The 26,981-nt window shown below is 46.5% G+C and overlaps 3 protein-coding genes across 4 annotated transcripts in view; 2 read left to right on the top strand and 1 right to left on the bottom strand.

Annotated features, from left to right (window-relative positions):
• Window positions 1-8,336, bottom strand: part of Nprl3 (NPR3 like, GATOR1 complex subunit) — a 40,211-nt gene extending 31,875 nt beyond the window's left edge. For both annotated transcript variants that reach the window (XM_057775153.1, XM_057775154.1), the window contains exons 1-2: window positions 8,111-8,336; window positions 1,184-1,253 (exon numbers count right to left, since the gene is read on the bottom strand). In XM_057775153.1, coding sequence (XP_057631136.1) covers window positions 1,184-1,253; window positions 8,111-8,228 — 188 coding nt within the window. In that variant the 5' untranslated portion in view covers window positions 8,229-8,336. The remainder of the gene's footprint in view (window positions 1-1,183; window positions 1,254-8,110) is intronic.
• A 10,494-nt stretch (window positions 8,337-18,830) lies between these two features.
• Window positions 18,831-20,339, top strand: Hbz (hemoglobin subunit zeta). Its single transcript, XM_057774039.1, has 3 exons — window positions 18,831-18,925; window positions 19,898-20,102; window positions 20,211-20,339. The coding sequence occupies exons 1-3, from the start codon at window positions 18,831-18,833 to the stop codon at window positions 20,337-20,339; spliced, it is 429 nt and encodes a 142-aa protein (XP_057630022.1).
• A 5,787-nt stretch (window positions 20,340-26,126) lies between these two features.
• Window positions 26,127-26,981, top strand: LOC130877403 (hemoglobin subunit alpha). Its single transcript, XM_057774648.1, has 3 exons — window positions 26,127-26,269; window positions 26,386-26,590; window positions 26,746-26,981. The coding sequence occupies exons 1-3, from the start codon at window positions 26,175-26,177 to the stop codon at window positions 26,872-26,874; spliced, it is 429 nt and encodes a 142-aa protein (XP_057630631.1). The 5' UTR covers window positions 26,127-26,174; the 3' UTR covers window positions 26,875-26,981.

The raw sequence follows: 26,981 nt of genomic DNA, 5'->3' as shown, positions 1-26,981 counted from the left end.
CAACACGGTTCCTGTGTTGTTCATGCCTCGCACGCATGAAGCCTGGGTTTGATCCCCAGAACCACATTAAACTAAATATAGTGTCACATGCCTGTCACCCCAGGTGAGTTGTCACCCTACTTGAGAGGTAGGGGCAGGAAGATCAGAAGTTCAAGATCATCCTCAGCTGCACAGAAGTCAGCATGAAACCTTGCCACAAAAATTAAAAGTGAAATAAAATAAAATAAAAACAAATAAACAAAAGCCACATACTTTGGGTACTGCAATCACAGAGGTGAATATGGTGCCTCCTCAAAGATCTGACAGGAAACAGCACTGACTCCCTACATCCCAAAGACCCAGCGTGGGAGTCTCAGCTACCTTTTCCTGGGACAGCGGAAGCCCTATCCTTTTCCCCACAGGCCTTGTCTATGTTTCAGGGGATCCAGGGCAAGTAAGTCACAATCTTCTCTGTTTCCTAGACTTATGTTCTCTCTTACTAACCTTTAAAATGCACCTAAGAAAGCAGAAAGGGCCTGCAGAGGTGACTCAGTGGTTAAGAGCACTGGCTGCTCTTCCTGAGGATCCATGTTCAATTCCCAGCACCCACATGGCTGCTCACAACTGTAGTAACTCCAGTTCCAGGGGATCTGACACTCTCACACAAACATTCATGCAAGCAAAACATCTTTAATAAAATAAATTTTAAAAAAAGAAAGGCAAAGCGGTTGCTCACAATGTAGACCTGACAGTCCTCCTAGACACAGAGAAAGAGCGAACACAGGGGGAAGGACTGGCCTTTCACCCAGGCCTGAAGGAGTGTCAGTCATGGCAGCCCCAGCTGCCACTGTCACCTGAGAAAGAATTGTCCAGGCTGTACTGTCCCTGAGTAGGCACGGGCTAAGGAATCAGGCTGAGGACAGCAAAAGGGATCTGCCTTCCTCTAAGAGCCTCTCATTGGAAAGAATGTAACCCGTGGACATGCCTCGTCCATCTTCTGACTCCTTTACTAACCACATCTGCTGCTGAGCTGAAATCTCTGAGTAAGTCAGAGATGGGCAGTACAACCCGCTCTTCACTACCTAAAATATTCACTACATGGAAGAGAAGGGCAGCAGATTTCTCAGAGGGACAAACATCTGGGTCAACAGGAGGGTGGAGCTCTGGCCAGGCCTGCTGCCCAGAATGACTGGTGAGCCCTTACCTGGAGTCACCATCCTGGTCATCAACATGTTCACCCGTATTGTTGACAGCGTATCTGCTGCGTGGTTTATCTGAGTGAGGGCAAAAGAAGAAAGGCTAAGAAAGTAGGATCTCTCCACACACAGGATTGTGGGGCTATTAAAACCCATGGTTTCCGCTGTCTACACAATTACTATTCAGCTACAAAGAGGAACAAACTCATACATCCTGAAAACAGTGTACGTTGAATGAAATAAGTCTGATACACAATGCCAAACATTACTTAATATGAAAACTCTATAATAAGCAAATTCACAAGGATACAAAGGCAACTGGACATTAGCAAGGGCTGGGAACAAGGGAAAATGAATTATTACTTATCATTACAAAACTTTACTTTAAATAATGAAACATTTGGAAATACATAATGGTGACAGTTTCACAATGGAAAGAATGCAGTTAATGCTACTGAAATCACGTACTTAAAGTGGTTTAAATGGCAAGACTTGCGTTATAATAAAAATAGTTCAGGGTTTAGGGATGCATGTAGCTCAGTGATAGCGCTTAATCAGCATGCGAGACCAGGGCCCATCTGGAGAACAGAAAAGATTGTAAGAAGGTTTCCAAGAAGTGATGACAATGTGAGAAAATGGCTTTGCTGCTCTTTGGAGGAGGGGACTGAGACAGGATCTTTTATGTAGCCAGGGTCAGCCTCAACCTCTATACAGCTAAGGCTGGACTTGAACTCCTAATCTATCTCCTAAATTTTGAATATTACAGTGTTGGGATTAGGGATGTGGGCCATCATGCCCAGCTATGGCCCTTAATTTTCTTACATAAAAATTTATATAAACATAATTATATGCATGGGAATATACACTTAAACATCCTAAATGTGAAATAGTGATTAGATAGGAAAAAGAAAAGATTTTTTTTTTTTTTTTGTTTTTTCGAGACAGGGTTTCTCTGTAGCTGTTGGTGCCTGTCCTAGAACTAGCTCTTATAGACCAGGCTGGCCTCGAACTCATAGAGATCTGCCTGCCTCTGCCTCCCGAGTGCTGGGATTAAAGGTGTGCACCACCACCACCTGGCGAGAAAAGAATTTTTTTTTTTTTTTTTTTTTTTTTTTTTTGGTTTTTCGAGACAGGGTTTCTCTGTGGCTTTGGAGCCTGTCCTGGAACTAGCTCTGTAGACCAGGCTAGTCTCGAACTCACAGAGATCCGCCTGCCTCTGCCTCCCAAGTGCTGGGATTAAAGGCATGTGCCACCATCGCCCGGCTGAGAAAAGAATTTTTAAAAGTACATACCATAGCCTTCAGACAATACACATAAACAATTCTTTACTAGAACACTATAGTTTAAAAACTTGGTTTAAAACCCATATGATAAATCAGGGGTGAGATGTATGCCTTTAATACCGGCACTTAGGAGGCAGAGATAGGCAGATCTCTGAGTTCGAGGCCAGCCTGGGCTACAGAGCCAGTTCTAAGACAGCCAGAGCTGTTACACAGTGAAACCCTCTCTCAAAAACTAACCCCAGGGGCTAAGGAGACATTTCTGTGGGCAGCACCTGTTATGCCAGTGTGAAATGGCAACATTGTGTCCATAGCCTTGAGTTAGGGATGCAGACAGGTGACCTGCAGGGCTCCAGTCAAGCTAAGACATTAATCTCCAGATTCAGTGTGATCCTGTTAAAAATAAACTAAGAAGGGATTGGGAAAGACATCCCAATGTCAACCTCTGGCCTCTACAGATGCCAAAGTATGAACACACATGCACATATACACACACATGTATATATAAATATATATATAATTATATATAAATTAAAAATAGGCAAGTGGAATGTGCCTTTCTTCTCTCTCTTTTCCCTTTCAAGACAAGGTTTCTCTATGTAATGTCTCTTGCTGTCCTGGAACTCTCTTTTATAGACCAGGCTGGCCTCAAACTCACTTGAGACCCACCTGCCTCTGCCTCCTAAATCCTGGGATTAAAGACATGTGCCACATGTCTGGTTTGAATATGTCTTTTTCTGATATCAATTTTTAGGAGGCAAAGGCAGAAAGATCTACATGCGTCTGAAGCCAATCTGATTTACACACTGAGTTCTAGGTCAAACAAAATATAGAGAGACATTGTCTCAAAAATAAAAATAATAAAAACAACAAATAGAGGTTGGAGAAATGGTTTAGCTGTTAAGAGTACTGACCGCTTAGGACTTATCTTAGATTCCGAGCATCTATAAAGTGGCTTACAACTGTCTGTAACTCCAGTTCTAGGTGATGAACTCTCTGGTCACATGAGCACTGCACACATGTGGTACACAAGCACACGTGCAAGCAAAAAGCCCAGACACATAAAATAAAATAAATACACTTTTAAAATAAAAATAAATAGATAGAGCAGGGTGGCGGCAGTGAGTATCTTTAATTCCAGCACTCAGGAGGCAGAAGTAGGCAGATCTCTGAGCCTGAAGCCAGCCTAGTTTACAGAGGGAGTTCCAGGACAGTCAAGGCTATACAGAGAAATCATGTCTCAAAGAATATACACACATACACATATATATGTATACATACATATACATATATATGTAGAGAGAGAGAGGGGGAGAGAGAGAAGAGAGAGAAAGGGACTCTAAAGAGAGTTATCAAGGAAAAAAATCAAAATACTAGTAAGGGAGAGAAGAATAAACAGAATAGTTAGGATGTAGTTCAATGTTGAAACACTTACAAGGCCCTGGGTTCCATGTCACCACTGAAAGAAAAATAGGGTGAAAGAATAGAAAACATGCTATTTTATTGAATGGGAATATCCAACAGAAAGGTTTTTTTTCTCCCCTATTGATCAGAACATTTCAAAAGGCTACTTCTGCTCTTTGATCTCAGAGGCAGAAGCAAGAGGTTGAAAGAACTGTCCGTGTTTGCAAACATTGTTACAGAGATATTATGCTGCCTTCTGAGGCCTACCACTTCAAGAAGTTAGCCTGTGGCAAACATGCCTACCCTACCAAGTACCAAGTGAAAGTCTACTAGAGTGCCAAGACTAAGAGACAAAACATAGCCAGTACTGGGCAACCGAAGCAGCCAGGCATGGTGGCTTGTGCCTTTATTCCACCACTTAGAAGGCAGAGGTAGGCATATCTCTCTTAATTTGAGGCCAGCCTGATGTATATAGTGCTTCTGGGCCAGGAGGAAGTCCCTGTCTTAAAAAAAAAAAAAAAAAAAAAAAGTATCTATTGCAGATTCAGGATTGAATTTTGTGAAGGAGCAACATCTGAACCCAAGAAGGGGCTACATCCGGCTCACACGGCGAATTTCAACTGTCATATAATAATGTTCTAGCTCTAAAAACTAGGGGGGAAGAAAGCTGCCTCTACCTCCACCTCCAACAAAACACCAACCATTTGAAGGCAGAGGCTAACACAATTGATACTAAAGTTTCTGGTGAAAAACAGTCAAAATTTCCCAGGATAATACTGAAGCAGAAAAGGCAGTATCTGTAGTAAACAGAAAACAAAACGGTGAGAGACTCGCATGTAAAGAGGCCATTAAAGAGAGAAGAAAGGTGCTAGGAATGTAGTCAGTTGGTACAGTACTTGCTTAGCATGTACGAAGCCCTAGGTTCAATCTCCGGGACCACATAAAAGCAAGTTATGGTACCCGCCTGTAATCACAGCACTCCGGAGGTGAGAGCTGGAGGTCAGCCTTGGATGCATGGAGGTCATCCTCAGCTACATGAGACTTTGTGTCAAAGAATAAAATGAAAAAAAATAAACACTGGAATTTAGCGTATGGTAGAGGTGAGATGAATTACTCAATAAGATGATATAGCCTATGGAAAATTGATTTATGTTGTTTTTTTAGGACCAACATCCAAGGAAATCCAGCAACCATATGGCCACATCCTGGCCTGTCTCCGTTTCCCTTCCATAGGGATCTAGAGACAAGCAAGCAGCATACGCCTAACTCTCAGCAAGTGCCCAAACTCTAGCAGCTCTTAGGAGGCTCTACCTTAGATCAAGATAAATAAATTTTAAAACCAAGAGTGGTGGTTCACACCTTTAATTCCAGCATTCAGGAGGCAGAAGTAGGAGGATCTCTATAAATAAAGACCAGTCTGGTCTAACTCCAAGCAGCCAGGGATACACAGCAGGACCCTATCTTAAGTAAGGAAATGAATTTATTTTAAAGCAAGACAATAAATGTCCTAAAGAAAAACTCAGGAGCACTTTCTCTTGTTAATAATCTTGAAATGCACGCAGGGTGGTGGTGTCGCACACAATCCCAGCACTCGAGAGGCAGAGGCAGGTGGATCTCTGTGAGTTCGAGGTCAGCCTGATCTACAAGAGCTAGTTCCAGGATAGGCTCCAAAGCTAGAGAAACCCTGTCTCAAAAAAAATCAAAATAATAATAATAATCATCATCATCGTCATCATCTTGAAATGCTCACTTGCAAACCTAGCACCCCAGAACCAGAGAGGAAGGGTGTCACCACTTAAGAGTATTCTACACAGTAAATTCCAAGCCAGCCTGGAATACAGAGTTAAGCCCTGACTCGAAACAAACTGACATCACCCTCCTCTAGCAGAGCAGAAGGCCTTAGAGATAGCAAAACTCAGAAACCACAAGGGACTAGATTGAAAACCTGACTCCATAAAAATCAAAATTCTGGAAAACTACACAGAAAAAGTAAACTAGCTACTTACTGTGATTATTTAAAAAAAAAAAAATTCCTTTTTGTGTTTCTGAGACAGGATCTTACCTTGTAGCTCTGACTAATCAGAACCTCACTATATAGACCAGGCTGGCCTGGGACTCTGAGATATCGGCCCATCTCTGCATCTCCAATGCTGAAATTGATGGCATGCACCACCACTCCTGATCCAAAAGTCTTACTTTGCTTTGTTTCGTTTTTCAAGACAAGGTTTCTCTATGTAGCCCTGGCTGTCCTGGAACTCACTTTGTAGACCAGGCTGACCTCAAACTGAGAGAGATCTGCCTGCCTCTGCTTCCCAAGTACTGGAATTAAAGGCATGCACCACCACAGCCCAGCAAAATTCTTACGTTTAACTCAAATATATAAATAACTCGACTCTATGAGGAAAAACTAAGTATTCAAGAGGAAATCAGGCACAGGATATGAATTCTCTGAAAAGTAAATTCAAATGGCTCTGAAAACAGGAAAACATGCTTGTTCTCAATAAGACAAATGCACAATAAAACTATCAGATACAGGAAGGCGGTGGAGGTGCATGCCTTTAATCCCAGCACTCATGAGATAGAGGCAGGAGGATCTCTGTGAGTTTGAGGCCAACCTGATCTACAGAGTGAGCGCCAGGGTGGTCAGAGCTAAGCAGAGAAACCCCGTCTCTAAAAACCAAACCAAAAGCAACACTATCAGATGCAGCTGACTAAGAGACTGGAAATGAACCTGTTTAGGACATGACCATTAGCCCTCAGACTCAACCACGTGACTCGTTTTGTTCGCACAGATATTCTACAAAAGAATAACATCCAGAAAGGACATGCGCAGTTTGTGGAGGCTTTGTTGATGATGGTGGTGGTGGTGGGCATGGTATGCGACCTAAAAGCACAGGCGGAGGCCAGAACAAACTGTGAAGTGTCTTCCTTTATTGACATCTTACTGCTTTGAGATGGGGTCTCTCACTGAATCAGAACATGACCCTGCAGACTAGGTTGGCTGGCCAGGGAGCTCTCGGGATCAGCCCATTTCTCAATGCCGACATTACAGGTACCACAGCCATGCCAGGCTTTTTATATCGATGCTGGGGGTTCAAAGTGACATCCTCATCCTTGGAGAGCAAGTGTTCTTACCCACTGAACCACCTGCCCAGCCCCCAAAAGACTGATAAAACTGTAACGGAGGACCAGATGAACAATTCATAGACTGCTCATCTCGAGGAATCCGCTGCAGTCATTAAAGAACATGGCCTCTACAAAGGTTGATCCTGTGTTCAAGATACAAAGTACAAATAAAAATGAACAGTGTAGTTTCACTTCTACTTAGAACATACTGTGTGCTTATGCTTGTTTCCCAGAAGGTTCTGGAGAATGGTAAAGGTGGTACCCCCTTTAGGGGCTATGGGAGGGGGTCCTAAGAGCATGATACCAACTTTGTTATAGTTTAGCACCTCTGTATCATATTACCAAGTTTTAAGAATAACATCCACCCAGAGGAAGCCTACATTGTCATACCACTAAGGATGTATGCCGGGCGGTGGTGGCGCATGCCTTTAATCCCAGCACTTGGGAGGCAGAGGCAGGCGGATCTCTGTGAGTTCGAGACCAGCCTGGTCTACAAGAGCTAGTTCCAGGACAGGCTCCAAAACCACAGAGAAACCCTGTCTCGAAAAAACAAAAAACAAAAAAAAAAAAAACAAAAACAAAAAAAACCCACTAAGGATGTGTTCAACAGATGGAAGCAGATTCAAGGCAGAGGATGCACAAAAACGAGCGTCCTGCGATTTGCTGGGGGTTTCGGGGGGCGACGCAGTATTTCATTGTTCGGTGGATCCAGTTTTGGAGTTTATGTGCAGCGGGGATGATTATCAAAACGGAGAGTTGTCCCCGCAGTAGGTAAGGAGCAGAGCTCAAGGGCAACTTCAGACCTTACAATGATTTATATTTTTTATATTTATATATTATATAAATAATTAATAAATTCGTGTTTGTGTGTAAAATCTTGGTGTCTTTGTTTCTATTAGGAGAAAAGGTTTGGCCTTGAACCTCATGGCAATACTCCCGCCTCGGCCTCCTGAGAGCTGGGATTTACGCGTGTGCACCAGTGCTTAGCGCCTGCAATTCTTATGTATTTGTTAACTGTTTCATAGGCTGGAGACTCCGGAGTCGTGCCGTGGCCCTTTTCCTCCTCCTCCTCGGCACGGTGCCCTGCCGTGCGGGCAGGGCGGGTGGCCGCCGGGCGCCACTTACTTGTCTGGGACGCGGGGTGCTCCTGGCTCCTCTGGAAGGGGTACCTGAAGAGCAGCTTATTGCCCCTGCTGCCCGAGCTCACCAGGATCACGCTGATGGGGCTGGTGTTGTCCCCCATGCTGCGGGGGCCGGGGCGGGGGCCTGAGGGGAACACTGAGGGTAGGAGCCGGAGCCAGGCACCGGCCGGGGACCGACACGGAGGAAGCCGGCGCCACAGCCGGGACCCGCGTCCTCACTCTCGCGAGACTTCCCTGGTGCCGGGCCGGGAGATGGGGGGGGGGGGAGTCGAAGAATGCCATCAGTCAGGGCCTCTGCGCAGGCGTGGACGGCCGGAAGCGCAGGCGCGATGCCTTCTCTGAGCTGCTGGGGCTCTCCGAAGAAGTGTCTGTAGTTTATACGCTTGATTTGACCAGAGCGTATAAACTTAAGAGTACGAGAAGGAACTGGGGCTATGCAGAGAAACTGTCTCGAAAAACCAAAACAAACAAACAAATACATACATACATACATACAAACAAGCAAAAAAAAAAAAAAAAAAAATATATATATATATATATATATATATATATATATATATATATATATAGAGAGAGAGAGAGAGAGAGGGCTCATACCAGTCTGGGTGTCACATAACAAAGACGCATTCATTTATTTTATTTGTTTCCTAAAATTTATTAAGACAAAAAGTAGTCTTATTACATTTTTTTCAACTGATTACTCAGAGAGAAGATATCATCTGATTATTTGCCAGTGTCTGAGAATTGCGCTTCCGTTTGCCCTTTGATGGTTTGGATGTGTGATGTGAAAAGGGACGCTTTTGCTCGCTTTGCAAGCCTTTATCCCAGTCTTGCTGAGCTGTATGTTACTGAGGTCTCCCCACGTTACCCACCAGGGGTCCCTAGAATGGAAGTTAGGAGATCAGAGTAGGAAGGGGCAGTGAGGTTGGGGAGGGAAGCAGATGGGAATATGGGACTGGGTTCCTGGAGATGGTTAAAAGACGTCGTTGGGACCTTCCTACCAAGGACGGCAAGAGTGACTAGGTGTCCAGGCGCTTGGGCCAGGAAGGGCTGTGGTCCAGGCTTTCCTCCGTTCGCAGGGCCTTGGGACTCCAATGGTCATCTCTGGGACAGGAAGGGCCTTGATGAAGGAGCCCTAGGGTTTCCACTGTTACTACCTTAGGACCCGCTTTTTGCCAGCATCTTTCACGGGAGCTTTCACAGTTTCCTCTTCTATGTAATTACAGCCAGGCTTAGTGGTAGAGACCTGTGTTTCTAGCTACAAGGTGAGACCAACGGTAGGGGGAAAGTTAAAGCCAGCCTGGGCAACTCAGTGAAACCTTCTGGAGGACAGAGAAGGCTGCAGGTGTTGCTTAGTGGTTAGCAAGTGGCCATCACGCACAAAGCCCTGGGCTCAATCTTTTCTACCACCGCTAACTCTAAAATAGCAGTAGAAATAACTGATGCTGAGTGCAGGGAAAGGACCAGATCACTGCAGCAGTCTGGTGTACTTCCTTCCCAGGCGGCCTCCCCAGTACTGACAGCAGGAAGAGAGGAGAGCCCAGGACCACCTCAGGGGCCTCATCTCAAGGTGCAGCATCTCAGCCACCACCACCCCCCGCCCCAGCTGTCTGCATCATTGCTAAGAAACCCCATCTGCTATTACAGAAATCAGAAACTATGGTCACACTGTGGTCTGTGGACGCCATGAACATCCACTGTGGACCCCGGTTCTCTCACCAGGAGTAGGACTGGAAACTGATTCAGTGAAGCACCAGGGCCAGCCTACACTCTGTAGGGCATGGCCTCAGACTCCACTGAGTTAAGTCCCATAGAAGTGAGTCCTCATTTTTTTTTTTAAATGTGCTTTGGTCTTTGGCCTGCATGTCTGTGTGAAGGAGTTGGAACCAATGGAACTTGAATTACAGACAGTTGTGAGCTGCCATGTGGGTGCTGGGAATTGAACCTGGGTCCTCTGAAGGAGTGGCCAATGGTAAGCCATCCCTCCAGTCCCCATGAGCCCTCATTTCAAATTTAATCAATGTGCTTTCATAACCTTCTATATAGAAGAAGTAGACTTTTGGAAACTGGAACTTTGGAACCTTACTCCCCAAGCCCCAGGGTCTCCCTTGTGCCGAGTAGGAGGCCATAGGGATGCCAGGCCTTATCAATCCTGTCACTTGGACAGCCAGAGGGCTGGGTGGGGCTCACAGACACTATCTGGGAGCCACCTTCTCCACTGGGTGTTCCTGCCTCTCCAAGAAAGAGCCACTTGCCCAGAATTGCAAAAGGATAGTTTTATTAAATGCCATGTCCTGAATTCCTGTCTCTAGAGGCGACCCTTCATCGCACTGAAGTGGACGTTAAGCCTACTCCATCGTAGAGGTTTAAATGATGAAACTGAACTCACAAGGCTAATTTACCCTCCCAACACGGTCACCTTTCTTGGGGGCTTCTACAGATCCCCCAGCCTTCTACTTGATTGACCAGACAGACATCTCAGCCCAGTTACTCAAGCTCGGAATGTGCCTGGAGCTGGCAATTCTGACTGCAGATCTGCAGCTTCAGCATCCTGGACTCTGCACAGGTCTGGGCTCTTTGTGTTCACAGGTGGAAAAACCAAGACTGGCTTTTCCCCAGGCAGCACCCCAGCTTACACCCCATACAGCTGGTTCCCTCCTCCGCTGGAACCATAGGCACATTTAAATCCCTCTGAGCTTCTATTTCCTTGCCTTAAAAACCCCAGTGATGATAGAACTGCCCTTATAGAGAGATTTTGGTGTGAAGAACTTGGAAAGCACTTGATAAATGTCACTGATCTTAGGTCACACAAAAGCAATCCAGTACAAACCTGCTGCCAAATACATACAATAGCATTGGGAAGCTTTAAAAAAAATGTGCTTAGAATCTCTCTTTTTTATGATTTATTTATTTTTATATGCATTGGTGTTTTGCCTGTGAGGGTGCCAGACACCTGGAACTGGAGTTATAAGCAGTTGTGAGCTACCATATGGGTGCTGGGAGTTGAACTCAGGCCCTCTGGAAGAGAAGCCAGTGCTTTTAACCCGTGATCCATGTCTCTAACCCGCTTAGAATCTCTCTTAATCCTGATATTTGGACATGCTTTTATTCTTTTTTGTTTGTCTGTTTTGTTTTGAAACAGGGTCTCTCTACATAGTTCTGGTTGTCCTGGAACTCACTGAGTAGATCAGGCTGGCCAGTTGAACTCACGGAGATCTGCCTCCTGAGTGCTGGGATTAACAGTGTGTGCCAAACTCAACTACTCTTTATTTAATTTTATTTTATGAATTTTATAGTCTGATTTGCTTTGATACCTGAGAATCAGAACTTCAAGGCTGGCTGTAGAGATGGCTTAGCGATTAAGAGCATTGACAGATCTTCCAGAGGACCCGGGTTCAATTCCCAGCACAAACATGGCAGCTCACAACTGTCTGTAACTCAAGTTCCAGTGGCTCCAACACCCTCATACAGATACGCAGTTCACACATCAATGCATAAAAAAAAAAAATTAAAAAATTCAAGACTGTCCTTGGATATATAGTAAGTTTGAGGCCAGTTCTAGACACGCAAAACACTGCCTGCCCAAACACAAAAATAAAAGTGAGTGAATAAAAAAATAACATAGGCAGCAAGGTATGGCAAACATCTCAGCAACCCCAGCACCGAGAGGTCGAGGGGGCACATCTCAGCAACCCCAGCACCAAGAGGTCGAGGGGGCACATCTCAGCAACTCCAGCATCCCAGAGGTCAAGGGAGCACATCTCAGCAACTCCAGCATCCCAGAGGTCAAGGGAGCACATCTCAGCAACTTCAGCATCCCAGAAGTCAGGGCAGCACATCTTAACAACCCTAGCAACCCAGCAGTCAGGGAGGTACATCTCAGCAACCTCAGCATCCCAGCGGTCGAAGGAGGAAGTGATGATTTTGGCTTCATAGTGATTTCTAAGCTAGACTGGAGTAGACAGTGAGGATCTGTCTCAAAAAATAAAAATAAAATAAGTAAAAAAGCCAGGCAGGGTAGTACCATGCCTATAAACACTCAGGAGGCAAAGACAGGAGGATCACTGCAAGTTCAGCACCATTGTGAATTGCATAGCAAGTTCTCGGGGAGTCAGGTTTATATAGCAAGGCCTCAACTCAAAAAGCCAGGGGAAAATAAAATCAAACCACAGAAACAGGGTCAGTGAGATAGCTTTGTAGGTCAAGGACTTGCCACCATGTCTGACAACCTGAGCTCAATCCCAGGGAGCAACATGGTGGAAGGAGCCAGTACCCACAAGCTGTCCTCTGATCTCCACACATGTCATGCAACAATACCCCTTCCCCCCCCAAAAAAAAAAACAGTAAATAAGATAGAATTTATTTTTTAAATATAAAAATAAAAATATGGCATTTTAAAGGTAGTAGTATTTAATAGTCAGTACCAAAAAAACAGTAAATAAGATAGAATTTATTTTTTAAATATAAAAATAAAAATATCGCATTTTAAAGGTAGTAGTATTTAATAGTCAGTACCATTTTGTGCATTCGTGATAGCGTACATCCATCACCCCTCTCTAGTGCTATAATATTGTCATCACCCCAAAAAGGAATCATTCTATAAGCGCCCATTTCCTTTCCCCCCTCCCCAGGCCTGATGACCGTAATCCACTCTGTATGGATCTGCCTGTTCCAGACAGTTGCTGAACGAGGAATCACAAGGCATAACTTTGTGAATCTGTTTCTCTCACTTTCGATGATGTTTCCAAATTTTATCCATGTTACCATGTGTATCATCACTTCATTTTTATGACCGAACAATGTCTCATTGAATGGAAATATCATAATTATAATTTGTTTGTCAGCCGGGCAGTGGTGGCGCACGCCTTTAATCCCAGCACTTGGGAGGCAGAGACAGGCGGATCTTTGTGAGTTCGAGACCAGCCTGGTCTACAAGAGCTAGTTCCAGGACAGGAACCAAAAAGCTACAGAGAAACCATGTCTCGAAAAACCAAAAAAAAAAAATTTGTTTGTCAGACATTGATGGGCAAGAAAGGTGTTTCCAGCCTCAGGGTATTTCAGATAGAAATATGTGACATTTTCCAACAAGTCATCAAATTCACAAATTTACTTTATCAAAATTACAAACTTATGGCCAGTCAGTGGTGGCGCAATTTTAATACCAGTACTTGGGAGGCAGAGGCAGGCAGATCTCTGTGAGTTCAAGGCCAGCCTGGTCTACAAATCAAGTTTCAGGACAGTAAGGGCTACACAGAGAAACCTTGTCTTGAAAAACTTTAAAAAAAAAAATTACACAAATTTTCTCCTTCTTCTTGGAGACAAGCTCTCTATCCTGGAACACACTATAGAGCTCAGTCTGACCTCAGACTCAAAACAATCCTCCTGCTTCAGCCTCTACAATGCTTGGTGTTACAACTGTGTGCCACTACCCACAGTTTAAGACGAGAAATGTGTCATCATTACTCATCAGAATGAGGTAGGGCTGGAGATGTATCTCAGTACAGAGCTTGATGTGCAGTTCTAGGAGGGGTGTTACAAACTACAGAGCAGCGGGAGATAAAATGCATGCAAAACTGACGAAGAAATTATATCCATATGTATTTTCCGATATATAATCCATATGTAATTTCACATATTTTCCAAATTCTGACACAACAGTGAGACCAGCATAACAGAAAAATGAGCATCAGGATACTTCAGGAAGAGGAGATCCCGCAGCCAGTGAAGGTGTGAAAAGGCTCAACCTCACTCACTACCAGGAAACCCACAAGAGAAATCACCGCACTCCTGACCAGAAAGCCTAAATCAAAGGAGACTAGAATACCAACAGTGCTGGCTATTTGGGAGGGAAACTCACATCACCAGGGGAAATATAAATTGACCAGTTATTTGGAAGAGTCCGGTGTTCTTTTCATAACTTTGGAAGTCCACGTGCCAGAGCTGGGGTGTAGCTCAGTTGACAGAGTGCTTGCCTAGCACGCATGAAGTCCTGAGTTCAATCCCCAGCACCATGTAAACTGGGTGTGGTAGCACGTGCCCGTGATCCCAGCACTCAGGAGATAATTCAGAGGTCATCCATGGCTACCTAGAAAGTTTGAGGCTAGGATACGTGAGATCCTGTCGGAGTTGCCGTGGAGAAATCAGGGAGGGAGGAAAAGGAACGTTTGAGTTGTTTCCACTTCAGATTATCATCAATAATAAATGTTATGAAGGGCCTGACTGGAGATCAGTAGTTGGCTATGCTACAGCTGTTGCTTTAAGGGAGACCTAATGAACTGTCTTCTTATGGGTTGTTGGCTGTTGTAAACTCAAAAGAGGACTAATCTCAGCACTCGGGAGGCAGAAGCAGATGGATCTCTGTGAGTTCAATGCCAGCCTGGTCTACAGAGCAAGTTGTAGGCTATTACACAGAGAAACCTTGCCTCAAAAAGAAAAAAAAAACTATCCAAAGAGAATGACTATCATATTTGAATGAAACAACTCACAGTTCATGAAAATAAAAAGTGATGCTGTTGCAATGAACATACTCCCATTGTTCCATTGTTATTTTAGACATATGCTTCCTTTCTCTTGCGTGTATATTCAGTAATGGAACAGTAAGACCATATGGCAACACTACCTTTAACTTGTATTTTTGTTTGTTTGTTTGTTTGTTTTTTAAACAGGATCTCTCTATGTTGCCCAGGCTGCTCTGGAACTCCCTTTATAGATCAGGTTGGCCTCAAACCATCAGGAAGGGATCTTTCTGCCTCTGCCTCTCGAGTGCTGGGATTAAAGGCGTGCGCCACCACCAGCCAGCTGCCTTAACTCTTTGAGAAACTGCCAAACTGCTTTCCAGTGTACACTGTTCTACTGCTCCCTGTTCCATTTTATCAAGATTCCAATTTCTTTAAATCTCCACGAGCATTTTTATTGTCTATATTTTTGCTTGTTTGCTTATTTTCAAGACAGGATTTCTCTGTGTAGCCCTGGCTATCCTAGAACTCTCTCTGTAGACCAGGTTGGCCTCAAATTCACAGAGATCTGGGATTAAAGGCATGCGCCATCACTTCCCAGTTTAAATTATTTTTAATATCTATCTATTTTTTTGATCTATGTTTTTTGAGGCAGGGTTTCTGTGGGTAGCCTTGACTGTCCTGGAACTTGCTCTGTAGACCAGGCTGACCTGGAACTCCTCAGAGATCTGCTTATCTCTGCCTCCTGAGTTGTGGGACTAAAATCCTGTGTCACCACACTGGCTTTATTTTGTTGTTTTAATTATGGCCATCCTAGTAGCTATGAAGTGGTGCCTCTACAATGTTTGTTTATCTGTTTGTTTTTGATACAATGTCTCACACTGTAGTTCAGGCTACCTTGAAGAACTCACTATGTAGCCCAGCCTCAAATTTTGGTTTTGCTTTAGCTTTGGTATAGGAATTAAACTCATGACCTGTTCATGCTAAACTAAGTATGGGCTCTATTACTGAGCTATACCCGAGTCCCTTAGTTTAGACAAGTTCTTCCTTAGATATATGATTGTGAAATATTGTTTTACCAGGCATGTGGCACGCATCTGTAATCCCAGCACTTGGGAAATGGAGGCAGGAGGATCACAAACTCAAGACCAGCATAAACTACATAACACGACCCTCTCTCAAAAAAACAAAAAATAGCTTGGTAGTGATAGCACACACCTTTAGTCCCAGCACTTGGGAGGCAGAGGCAGGCAGACCACTGAGTTTGAGGCCAGCCTGGTCTATAGAGCAAGTTCCAAGGCTACACAGAGAAACACTGTCTTTTTTTTTAATTTTTTTTTGTTTGTTTTTGTTTTTGTTTTTTTGGTTTTTCGAGATAGGGTTTCTCTGTGGTTTTGGAGCCTGTCCTGGAACTAGCCCTTGTAGACCAGGCTGGTCTCGAACTCACAGAGATGCACCTGCCTCTGCCTCCCGAGTGCTGGGATTAAAGGCGTGCGCCACCACCGCCCGGCTAGAAGCACTGTCTTGAAAAATCAAAAACTTAAAGTTAAATTTTAAAAAACTAAAAATCAATTAGTAAATAAAAATTATTTTTCTCACCGGGCAGTGGTGGAGCACGCCTTTAATCCCTGCACTTGAGAGGCAGAGGCAGGCGGGGCTCTGTGAGTCTGAGGCCAACCTGGTCTACAAGAGCTAGTTCCAGGACAGCTAGGACTGTTACACAGAGAAACCCTGTCTCAAAAAACCAAAAAAAAAAAAAAAATTATTTTTCTCAATCTGTAGGATATTATCAAACTTTAAAACTTACCATAAAGCTGTAGTAATCAAGGCAATGCATTGCGGTTAAACATAGCTATGTAAATCAATGGGAGAGAATAGAGTCCTGAAGCTGTCTTACAAAAATATGACGAGCCGGGCAGTGGTGGCGCACGCCTTTAATCCCAGCACTCAGGAGGCAGAGGCAGGCGGATCAATGTGAGTTCAAAGCCAGCCTGGTCTACTAGAGCTAGTTTCAGGACAGGTTCCAAAGCTACAGAGAAACCTTGTTTCAAACACACACACACACACACACACACACACACAAAGACTAAGTTGGGCCATCAAGATGACTCACTGGGTAAAGGCACTTGCCACCAAGCCTGAGGACCTGAGTTCCATCCCTAGGATCCAGATGGTGGAAGACAAGAACTGGCTCTCAAAGTTGTCCTCTGGCCTCCAGCCTTGGCCCTTGCACACCCAATAAGTAAATGAAAAGTAATGAAAATACGGCTAATTAATGCTTACACTTTGTCTCAGCCAAGATGCCGAGAAGTGAGAGCTAATTAGCATGGGGTGGGGATATAAGCCTGAGGGTTGAATCCAGAGCCTCCCTCGCACAAGCCAGGCAAGCACACATCCCCAGCCTAGCCAGTCAAGGTTTTACTAATCAGTGTGAGAAGTGAATTTAATAGAGAGCTTAGAGGCTTTGCGACAGTTAACTGTGGAGCAGATGTCCATGATCAAAAATATTAGCATAGCCCTAACATACCAAACCGCAAACAAAATTTATTTAAAAATGAATCACCAATACAAGCATAAAACAAACTATGAAACTTTTAGAAGAAAATGTAGATAAAAACCTTTGTGTTTTGTAGTTAGGTAGTGAATTCTTAAGAATTCTTTCTTATTCTGGGTGTGGTAGCCCACATCTTTGATCCCAGCACTAGGGAGGTAGAGGTAGGTGGGTCTCTGTGAGCCAGCCGGGTCTGCATAGCAAGTTCCAGGTCAGCCAAAGCTACACAGTGAGACTCTTTTTAAGAAAAAAAAAAAATCTAATAGAAGGTATTTGCAAACAATATCTGACAGAAAGAACTGTACCCAGATCGTACAGAATGCCCATAAGCCACCAGTAAGAGAATAGCCCAGCTTAAAAGGGGAAAAAGTACTTAGGCAAAGAGGCTACCAAAGATAGCATATGGATAATGAATAGCCTCATGGAGTGATCTTCCACATCACTGGCCACCAGAGAAATACAGTCCTCAGCCACAATGCTACATCACTATTTACTGTCAAAACAGCTAAGATTCAAAAACTCTGACAAAGATACACATCGGAATACAGGACAGCAAAGACGCTCATGAAAAGCTTGGCCTTCCTTATGAGGCTAAATCTGCCTTCTGCATATGCCAGCAATTCTACTCCTTGGTATAGATATCTACAGACACGGAGAAAGAGAAATAGAAGCCTGTGTTCATGTAGAGCCTTCTCCATGCATGGTCAACGTGTCTGATTGTAATGACCCCACACTAGAAACCGCAAGAGTCCTTCAGGGACTGCAAGGATAAACGGCTGCATAGTCGCATCCTAAAATGAGATGTAGCCAACTGCTGATACTGTAGATGAATCCGCAGGATAGTAGACAAGGGGACAGAAGCCCGCCGTAAAAGATACAATGCTGTATGACCCCAGCCACACAAATTTTTGAAAATGATGGATTAACAGGAGGATGATGAAACAGTAAAAGGGTGACTGTGGTGTTTTCTGGGATGACGGGGCTATTCTATATCGTGATTGTGACTAGAACACATAAGCCTGTATACGTGCCAGTTCAGAGGACAATGAACAAATCAACTTCACTGCATGTTCAGTTAAGCTACAAGAATCGTGTGCTCCATTAAAAAAAAAATTATGTGTTTCTCCATAGGGCTATGGTACAAAGTATTGATTTTATTTATTTATTTATTATTTATTTGTTTATTTTGACTAACCTGTCACCTCCCGGTGGGAGCAGACCTCCATACTCTTCCCTCAGTGCCAAGTGAGAGGGACTCCTGCTTCCTTGGCGGAAACTCAAGAGTCACAGAAACAAAGTACCAGAGATGGCACAGACAATTTTGTGATTCTGAAATGAGGAAGGGCAGTGTAGCTCTGGACACAGAGATGACCTCCTGACGTGGCTGGGCCCCTATCTCTCCTGGATTCAGTGCAGGACTGTGACCAGTACCCCGCCCCCCCTTAGACCAAGGGGAATGGGCAGAAGCGATAGCTCTAGACCCCCTCAGTCCTACCGGGCCCTGATTCCCATTGCTGGTCACTGTGTCTGATAACAAGCCCCACCCTACAAGCCCCCTCCCCTCTACCAACCAGTGGCCATAGCCTGTCAGGGCCCCTGACTTTGTATATATAAGGTTACACTGGGGACAAGCTGCATCAGGCCAGCTCTGAGTGCATTCAGCTCCAGCACAGCCTCCAGCCCTCACCACCACCGCCATGTCTCTGATGAAGAACGAGCGAGCTATCATCATGTCCATGTGGGACAAGATGGCTTCTCAGGCTGAGGCCATCGGCACTGAGACTCTGGAGAGGTAAGTCCAGGCACGGTGGCTTGAGTCACCGAGTCAGTAGCCAGGGGTCAGCAGGAAGGGAGTGACAAGGAGAAGTTGGTGGGGAGAAGCCACTGAGAAGAGGCCATGAGGAGGAAGACAGGGTGATGAAGGGGACCAAGAGAGCGGTGTTTGTAAGAAGGGGGTCCAGGAAGACGGATGAGCCGCTAGAGGAGGTGAATTGGCAGTCACAGTCCTCCCCAAGTCCTCCACATGACTCCACAAGTCTTTATTGAATGAGTAGGAATAGATGAATGAGTGAGAGACAGATAGTGAGGAGGTGCAGTGGGGCCTGAGGCAACAGGAAATGGTAATATCTATCTTGGGCTACTTTTTAAAAGAGTTATTTATTATTATTATTATTATTATTATTATGTGTGCGTGCATGCATGCCTGCTTGCGTGCCTGCCTGTGAGAACAGATGCGGCTGGAAGCCAGAGACATGAGATTCCCTTGCACCTTAGTTACTAGAAGTTATAAATTCTCTTCAAGGGGAGTCAGTGCTCTCAACCACTGAGCCATCTCTCTCGACCTGGCTTTTGTTTTGTGTTTTGCACTATTCTATGTGCTTTTTCTTTTTGCATTTAATTTCATTTCTTTATTTAAATTTATAATTTATTTTTATTTTGTGTTCATTGGTGTTTTGCCTGCAAGTATATCTGTGTGAGGGTGTCAGAAGCTCTGGAACTGGAGTTACAGACAGTTGTGAGCTACCACAGGGTGTTGGGAATTGAACCTGGGTCCTCTGAAAAATCAGTCAGTGCTCTTAACTGCTGAGCCATTTCTCCAGCCACTAATTTTATTTCTTTGAACACTGCGGTAAAATACTGTTTTGTTTTGTTTTGTTTTTCCGGCTGGTAAGTCTTTAGGACCCCTTAAATTTTGAGCCCAAGGCAAGAAGAGTCGTCCGTCTACCGATCACCCCCAAAACTAATGTTTTCACCCGATCCCCAGGCTCTTCTGCAGCTACCCTCAGACGAAGACCTACTTCCCGCACTTCGACCTGCACCACGGGTCCCAGCAGCTGCGTGCCCACGGCTCCAAGATCTTGGCTGCCATAGGCGACGCGGTTAAGAACATTGACAACCTCTCTGGTGCTCTGACCAAGCTGAGTGAGCTGCACGCCTACATCCTGCGCGTGGACCCGGTCAACTTTAAGGTGGGTTTGTGAGAATGGAGGGGGACCTCAGGAAGGAAGGACACAAGGAAGGAAAGCAAGCGGGGTCTCCGCTGCACTGTGCACTGAACCTCCCTTTTGCCTCCGCAGCTCCTGTCCCACTGTCTGCTGGTCACCCTGGCTGCACACTTCCCCGCCGACTTCACCGCTGAGGTCCACGAAGCCTGGGACAAGTTCATGTCTATCCTGTCTTCCGTCCTGACTGAGAAGTACCGCTAAGCGTCACCGTCACGCCTCCCAAACGGGCTACGACCCCTCTCCTACCCTTCAATGAACTCCCCCCCCCACCAGGTCTTTCCCGTAGCCCCCAATAAATGGTTGAAGACGGAAATAACTGGTCCTGTGTTCTCAGTCTTGGAGGAAAATGGAGATGGGGACACCATGGTATACACGGGGGCTTCTCAGGAACATTGTGGATCCTAATGCCACACACGGCCTGGAGGACATTCCTAGGGTGGTTGGGGGAGGGTCTTGCGCTTGAGAACCCCCAGAGTCACAGCACGCAGGAAGCAGAGCTTCCAAGGGCCAGCTTATGCAGGCCCTCGGTCAGACGCACAGCTGGGCTTCTCCTCGCCTTCCTAAACCGCTGCGCTACGCACAGAGTGGTGGGTAGGTGTCAGGAATTCCCCAAAGTCTGACATCAGAGCTCCCACCACCCTAGCAGCTGGGGGAGGGGGTGTCCCTGTCCTTAAAGAAGCAGAGGACTTCCTGGCAGGATTCTTTTTGGCTCCCTCCTAACAAGAGCAGTAACTGCCTTTCATAGGAGTAAATTACAGGTTCTGCGAGTTTGAAACAAAGGTACAGACAGACACAGGAGTGAGCCGAGCCAGAAGCCCCATCCGCAGGCTTCGCTTGCTCTGGGCTTGTTTCTGTGGATAGGCGAAGGGGGCCTGTGTTCCTGCTGAGCTCAGCGGATCAGGGCCAGCTGGGTAGGGAGGCTCTGATGAAGAGGGGCTCGTGACCCCCTGAGCACCCCACGTCTGTGCCAAACTCAGCACCTAGGAGTGTGGTCACATTACAGCTCACTTCGCTCCACTCGAGTGGCGGGGGTCTCCAGGGCCTCTAGTAAGCAGCTCAGGCCCCGCCCACACAGGTCTTTGGTCAGATCTTATCACTCCGCTTTACCATGTCAGGGATGTGGGGCACAGGGCTCACCTGAGGTTTCCCCGGGGTGCTGAACAGCTAAGGTTAGTGGGAACCACATGGGTTGCCCTGTCTGTTCAGGACCTGCTGAGGCCGGCTATTCACGCTGTACCCCAACACCAAGATTTCCCCACAACTAGATGCCTGTCAGACAGACGGGTGCTATGTCTCAGGCTGCACATGCTCCTGTTAGTACTCTGCACCGTCTGGACCACCCGTGAGCAGATCTGGCGCTTCCGGTGGACCCTATTAATTTATCAGCTAATCTGGTCTAAGGGTCCAGAGCACAGCTGGGTGTGTTCAACAGGAGTTACTGTGGCTGAAAGGCTGACCCATCCCTCTTCCCAAACCTGCTAATTCAGTGTTTGAAGTGGTACTGGCCTCCCATCTGCAGGGTGTGTGGTGCTGACTGGAAAGTATGGCTAAGTCGCTGGCCTCAGTCTGGGCATATCTATTAAGAGAGACTTCAAAATGCCGTGTGACATTTTTGAGAACTAGACTGGTTACATCTCTGTTACAGGACAAAGAAGTTCAGCATCCTTTACAGAGAGAGTCTCCTAGAATTCTTAAATATCCACTCCGCTTTGGGCAGAGAAAGAGCGAGTTTGGAAGTGGGCAGGGGAGTATATTCTTTCCCAAGTCAAATCTGGCACCAAAACTAGTCTCACCGTTCCCAAAGCAGATCTGCATTTTCCCACGGATTCATTCCTCCTTCATCTCCTCCTTTGTTGATTCTTCCAGCAGCAAATACCCTGGTCTTTTGCAAACGAATAGCAACAAACAGAGCCAAGCCCCTGAGATCAAGCCATAACCTGATCCCTGGTAAAGCCGACCTGGCCCAGGTTTCACTTCTGTCCCCTTCCACTCGGGCTCCTTCCCAGCATGCTCTTCCTGCTATAGTCCTAGACCCGGAACAGGTGACCTCCTTCTCTGAACTTCATAGTGTGATCGTTGGTGGCCACAATGCGGCAGAGAGAGATCACATCGACAAGCTGGTCGATTCTGTGCATGCCTGAGCTATCAGGCAGACAACCAGGAACTTTCTAGGTTTTTCAAATTATTTTGAGATCACAGTGCATGGCGGGACACGGAACAGTAGCTCCCCACCCAATCTGGGGTGCTTAAACTTCCTGGATCCTTTCCACAAGCTGCTTCAACATTCCCGTGTTGGCTGAGGGGCAAAGATCACAGGGCATCTTTGGTTTGCTGGCAAAGAAGAAAAGTTAAAGAGAGCAAGATTCTGGAGCTTTGGGGTTCGGTTTTGGGAGGGGTTGTTTGCTTGTTTGTTTGTTTGTTTTGCTTTTTTGAGACAGGGTTTCTCTGTAGTTTTGGAGACTGTCCTGGAACTCACTCTGTGGACCAGGCTGGCCTCAAACTCACAGAAATCCGCCTATCTCTGCCTCCCAAGTGCTGGGATTAAAAGCGTGTGTCACCACTGCCTGGCGATTCTGGAGCTTTGTAAACACTGAATGCATGCGGTGTCCAGGATGATATCCCATAGTGTGGGGAGCACTCAACCTGGTCCAGCGCAATGCCAGATCTGAAAAGGAATGCTCTATCCATGGTTGCTTGAACTCCTCCAGTAGCTGGTGCTGAGGGCCTGTTTGGTACCCCGAACTGCCTGAGCACTAGTTGAGCAAAGAGAGGAGGGAAAGTTAACATCCCCCTCCCCACTGCTACATGAACATGGAACAGCTTTAGTCCTTAGGGAAACATGATAGAAGATAGCATAGAAGATTACCCAACCGGGGAATGGATCAGCCAGTGGAGGCACTTGCCATGAAGCCTGAGGACCCACATTAAATCCCCAAGACCCGGTGGTGGAAGGAAAGGATGATTCGCACGAGTTGTTCTCCGACTTCCACATGTGTGCATGTGCACAAACAAACACACAGTAAACAAACAAACAAATAGATAAATGTAATTTAAAACTGTAAATATTGGACTCCTCTTCCCAGGCCAGCCTCAGTCTGGGCCCCATAAAGGATGGGCTGTGCATTTAGCAGCTTCTAGAAACTGTGCAAGAACCACGAGACATGATTTACAGCACATAAAGCCTGGTCTCTGCCCTAACAGCCCTGAGAGCAGAGCCCTAACCCCTCCCATTTGCATTTCCCCAGAAAAGAGCCTCCTAGATGAATGAGCTCACCGCGGAGCCTGGCTGCACTCACACCCTTCCACAGTCTCCTCAAAACCACACAAATGCACAGGGCTGGCCAGACCCAGCAGTTCTGGCTCAGACATGGACTCAGAAAGAACCCACCATGGTTCTCTCTGTTGATGATAAGGGGCTATCTGGATCAAGGTTAAAAAGCATAAGGCGGATTATCATTAGGAGACCCTGCAGAGATGAGGACTCTCCGACCCTCTCCCAGCTCTAACTTCTGTGTTGAACAGGGAAAGCCACCCTTCAATTCTATTTACAGTCTCTAACTGAACTTTCCCCATCCGTTCCCAAGCCCCTCTACGCACTACCACCGCTTCTCTTCACAGGCTGCTCAATAACTCCCTCAAGACTTACTTCCCTGACTACACCCAGAACCCTGACTCTGTCCAGATCAAGACCCGAGGCAGGAAGATAGCCCATGTGCTGAGCCATGCAGTGGACCAAATGAACAACTTCTCCGGGCTCCTGGCAGTCCTGAGTGGACTGAGCTGTGTGTGTCCCAGGCCAACTGCAAAGTCAGCAAGCAGGCAGGGCTCAGAAAGATAAAGGGGCAGAGGTCTCAGAACATGAAACCAACCCCAAGGGTTCCAGGAAATGAAGTTGGGAGCTCTCAACGGCCTCGATGACAAGTGATCGATGGTAGCTCTTTCCATGGCATCCAATGACACCAGCCTCCACCTAGCTAAAATCACTCTTGAGGTGGCTCTTTGTTTGGGACAGCTTTTGAGACTTGTAGCCAGGAACAAGCCTCCAGATATGGTTAAATCAGAACCTTGGGGACAGACCCCTGTTCTCTTGGCTCTCCTTCCATTCCACACCTGCATGCCCTGGTCCAAATAAAATCAGTCTGGGTGACAACCTACATGTCTGGGTTCTCTCTGTCACGGACATGTCAGCAGCAAGCCATGCTTCTACTGTCTTGGCCCAAGGACTTTTCTGAAGCTGCAGTGGGGGAGGGGAGCCAGTGTGAGAACCCAGAGAGAAGGGCCCTGGAACCATTCCCAAAGCCTGGGAAAAGCCAGCCTTCCGAGGGTGGTTGTCTCGGGGGACTGAGAAGGAAGGTTCTGAGCTGTGCTTTCTCCCTGGAACTGTCACTGACCGATAGCAGCTGAACATGCAACACAGATCACAGCAGAACCCATCTTTAGGGTAGTGATCCCAGCGACTGCAGACACTGAGGTAGGGGAATAACTACATCAAGGACATGCTCAGCTTGAAAAAAAAATAAAAACTAAGCTAGGTGTTTTGGTGCAAACTGTAACCCCAAAATTTGAGAGGTGCAAGCAGGAAGGTCATACATTCAAGATCAGTGGAAGCACAGAAAAGAAAAGTGCTCATCCGGTCTCAGCAATCTGAGTGAGCTATGAAGGCCAGTGGGCTGCATGGCCACCTGTCTCAAGTCAGAAGGGAAAAATAGAAAAGGGAGAAGGAGAGGAAAGAAATGAGAGCAAGAAAGAAGGGAAAGAAGAAAGAGAGAGAAGAGGAGAGGAGAGGAGAGAAAAGAAGAGGAGAGAAGACATGGACAGCCATTTAGACTTCACAGACACTTCTGTGTTATTCCAGTAGGAAGTCAGTCCCTGTGCTCAGTCACCCTCACCCCAAGTCAAAGAAGTTGGAACTGAGCCCAGGAGTTTCAGTTGGCTACCGCCTCATGCTCTGTGTCCAATTATTTTTGCAGTGCTGGCACTGAATCCAGAACCTTCTTCAAACTGGGTAAACATTTTGCCATCAGGTTACACCTCCAGCTCTTTGCTACTGTTTGCTTGTATTAGGAAGACGGGGGTCTCTCTTTGCAGAGACTGACCTTGAATTCCTGGGCTCAGGCAAGCCTCCTGCCTCAGCCTGCTAGGACCGGAGGTTCCCCATGTACAACACCAAAGTCAGCTCTTAGCATCTTTCTTTTGCATCCATGGGAGCCCTGGTCAGCTGAGATGCAAGTATGGTGCCCTGTTCCTGCAGTTCCCTGCACTTAGAAGGCTGACCAGGGGGTTGACTTGAGCCAGAGGATTCCAGGTCAGCCCGGTCATCAGAGCAAAATCTGTTCACACAAAAGGAGGAAAAGAAGAGACAGGGAAAAGAAAGGAGGAGCCAGGAGAGGAAAGAGTAGACAAAGGGACTAGAGAGGGAGGAGGGAGAAAAGACAGGGAGAAAGGGCTCCTCTGTGGGTGCCCAGCATCTACCCTTCTTATTCCCAGAAGAGTGTGGGGCAGAGCAGGGAGTGTGTGGGTTAGGAAAGAGAGTGAGAAACTGGGACCCAGAACAAGGCTTTGGGACCCTAAATCTTTCTTTGTTTTTTTTTTTTGTTTGTTTGTTTGTTTGTTTGTTTTTTTCGAGGCAGGGTTTCTCTGTGGTTTTGGAGCCTGTCCTGGAACTAACTCTTGGAGACCAGGCTGGTCTCGAACTCACAGAGATCCGCCTACCTCTGCCTCCCGAGTGCTGGGATTAAAGGTGTGCGCCACCACCGCCCGGCTCCCTAATTCTTTCTTAAACACACATCTTTGAAGACAAAGAAAATGATCAAGAAGCACCACAGAGGGTGATCAGGATTTCCTACAGGCAGTGGAAGCCTATTGCTATCTCCCCAACCCCGGGCGCCCCCTGCCTGCCTTGCTCTGCAGTGAACCACCCTAGTCAGCCAATGAGGGCCGCCCCAAGGGCGTGTCCCAGGCCCAGCAGATATATAAGTGCTGCTTGTTGCAGGTCCAACACACTTCTGATTCTGACAGACTCAGGAAGGAATCACCATGGTGCTCTCTGGGGACGACAAGACCAACATCAAGACTGCCTGGGGCAAGATTGGCGGCCATGCTGCTGAATATGGCGCTGAGGCCCTAGAGAGGTGAGACCGTTGCTCTGTAAGGGCCATGGAATCCAAAGCAGACACGGTGCACAGAGGACAGCCTTTAACTGTGCTTTCCTGTGACCTCAACTCCTCCCTCCACCTTCTTCCCACAGGATGTTCGTGGCATACCCCACCACCAAGACCTACTTCCCTCACTTTGATGTGAGCCACGGCTCTGCCCAGGTCAAGGCCCACGGCAAGAAAGTTGCCGATGCCCTGACCACCGCAGTTGGACACCTGGATGACCTGCCCGGTGCCCTGTCTGCTCTGAGCGATCTGCACGCCCACAAGCTGCGTGTGGACCCTGTCAACTTCAAGGTATGGGCTGGGGCTGAATGATGGGGCGTGTGGAGTTGGGGGGGGATGATGGGAGGTGGGGGGCAGCATCTGGGACAAGCAAGGAGTACATGGGGCCCCTCAAGACAAGGGGACTAGGTGTCTACTCCATGGTCTGAAACTTCCTGTCTCCACAGCTCCTGAGCCACTGCCTGCTGGTGACCCTGGCCAACCACATTCCTGCCGACTTCACCCCTGCAGTGCACGCCTCTCTGGACAAATTCCTTGCCTCTGTGAGCACCGTGCTGACCTCCAAGTACCGTTAAACTGGAGTTTCAGGGCGTCTCCTGCCAGGCTTGCCTTCTGGACAGGCAGTCTCCCCTCCCTTGCACCTGTACCTCTTGGTCTTTGAATAAAGCCTAAGTAGGAAGAA

This window comes from Chionomys nivalis, chromosome 7, assembly GCF_950005125.1.
Source record: "Chionomys nivalis chromosome 7, mChiNiv1.1, whole genome shotgun sequence".
NCBI lineage: Eukaryota > Metazoa > Chordata > Mammalia > Rodentia > Cricetidae > Chionomys > Chionomys nivalis.
Note: the sequence above shows the minus strand (reverse complement) of the source record. Positions and strands in the feature narration are given on the sequence as shown.

Excerpts from the sequence above, each read along its gene's own strand:
- Hbz (XM_057774039.1), top strand. The coding sequence starts at position 18,831 with ATGTCTCTGATGAAGAACGAGCGAGCTATCATCATGTCCATGTGGGAC. Across the intron at positions 18,926-19,897 it reads GGCACTGAGACTCTGGAGAG|GCTCTTCTGCAGCTACCCTC; the intron begins GTAAGTCCAGGC and ends CCCGATCCCCAG. Across the intron at positions 20,103-20,210 it reads TGGACCCGGTCAACTTTAAG|CTCCTGTCCCACTGTCTGCT; the intron begins GTGGGTTTGTGA and ends TTGCCTCCGCAG.
- LOC130877403 (XM_057774648.1), top strand. The coding sequence starts at position 26,175 with ATGGTGCTCTCTGGGGACGACAAGACCAACATCAAGACTGCCTGGGGC. Across the intron at positions 26,270-26,385 it reads GGCGCTGAGGCCCTAGAGAG|GATGTTCGTGGCATACCCCA; the intron begins GTGAGACCGTTG and ends TTCTTCCCACAG. Across the intron at positions 26,591-26,745 it reads TGGACCCTGTCAACTTCAAG|CTCCTGAGCCACTGCCTGCT; the intron begins GTATGGGCTGGG and ends CTGTCTCCACAG.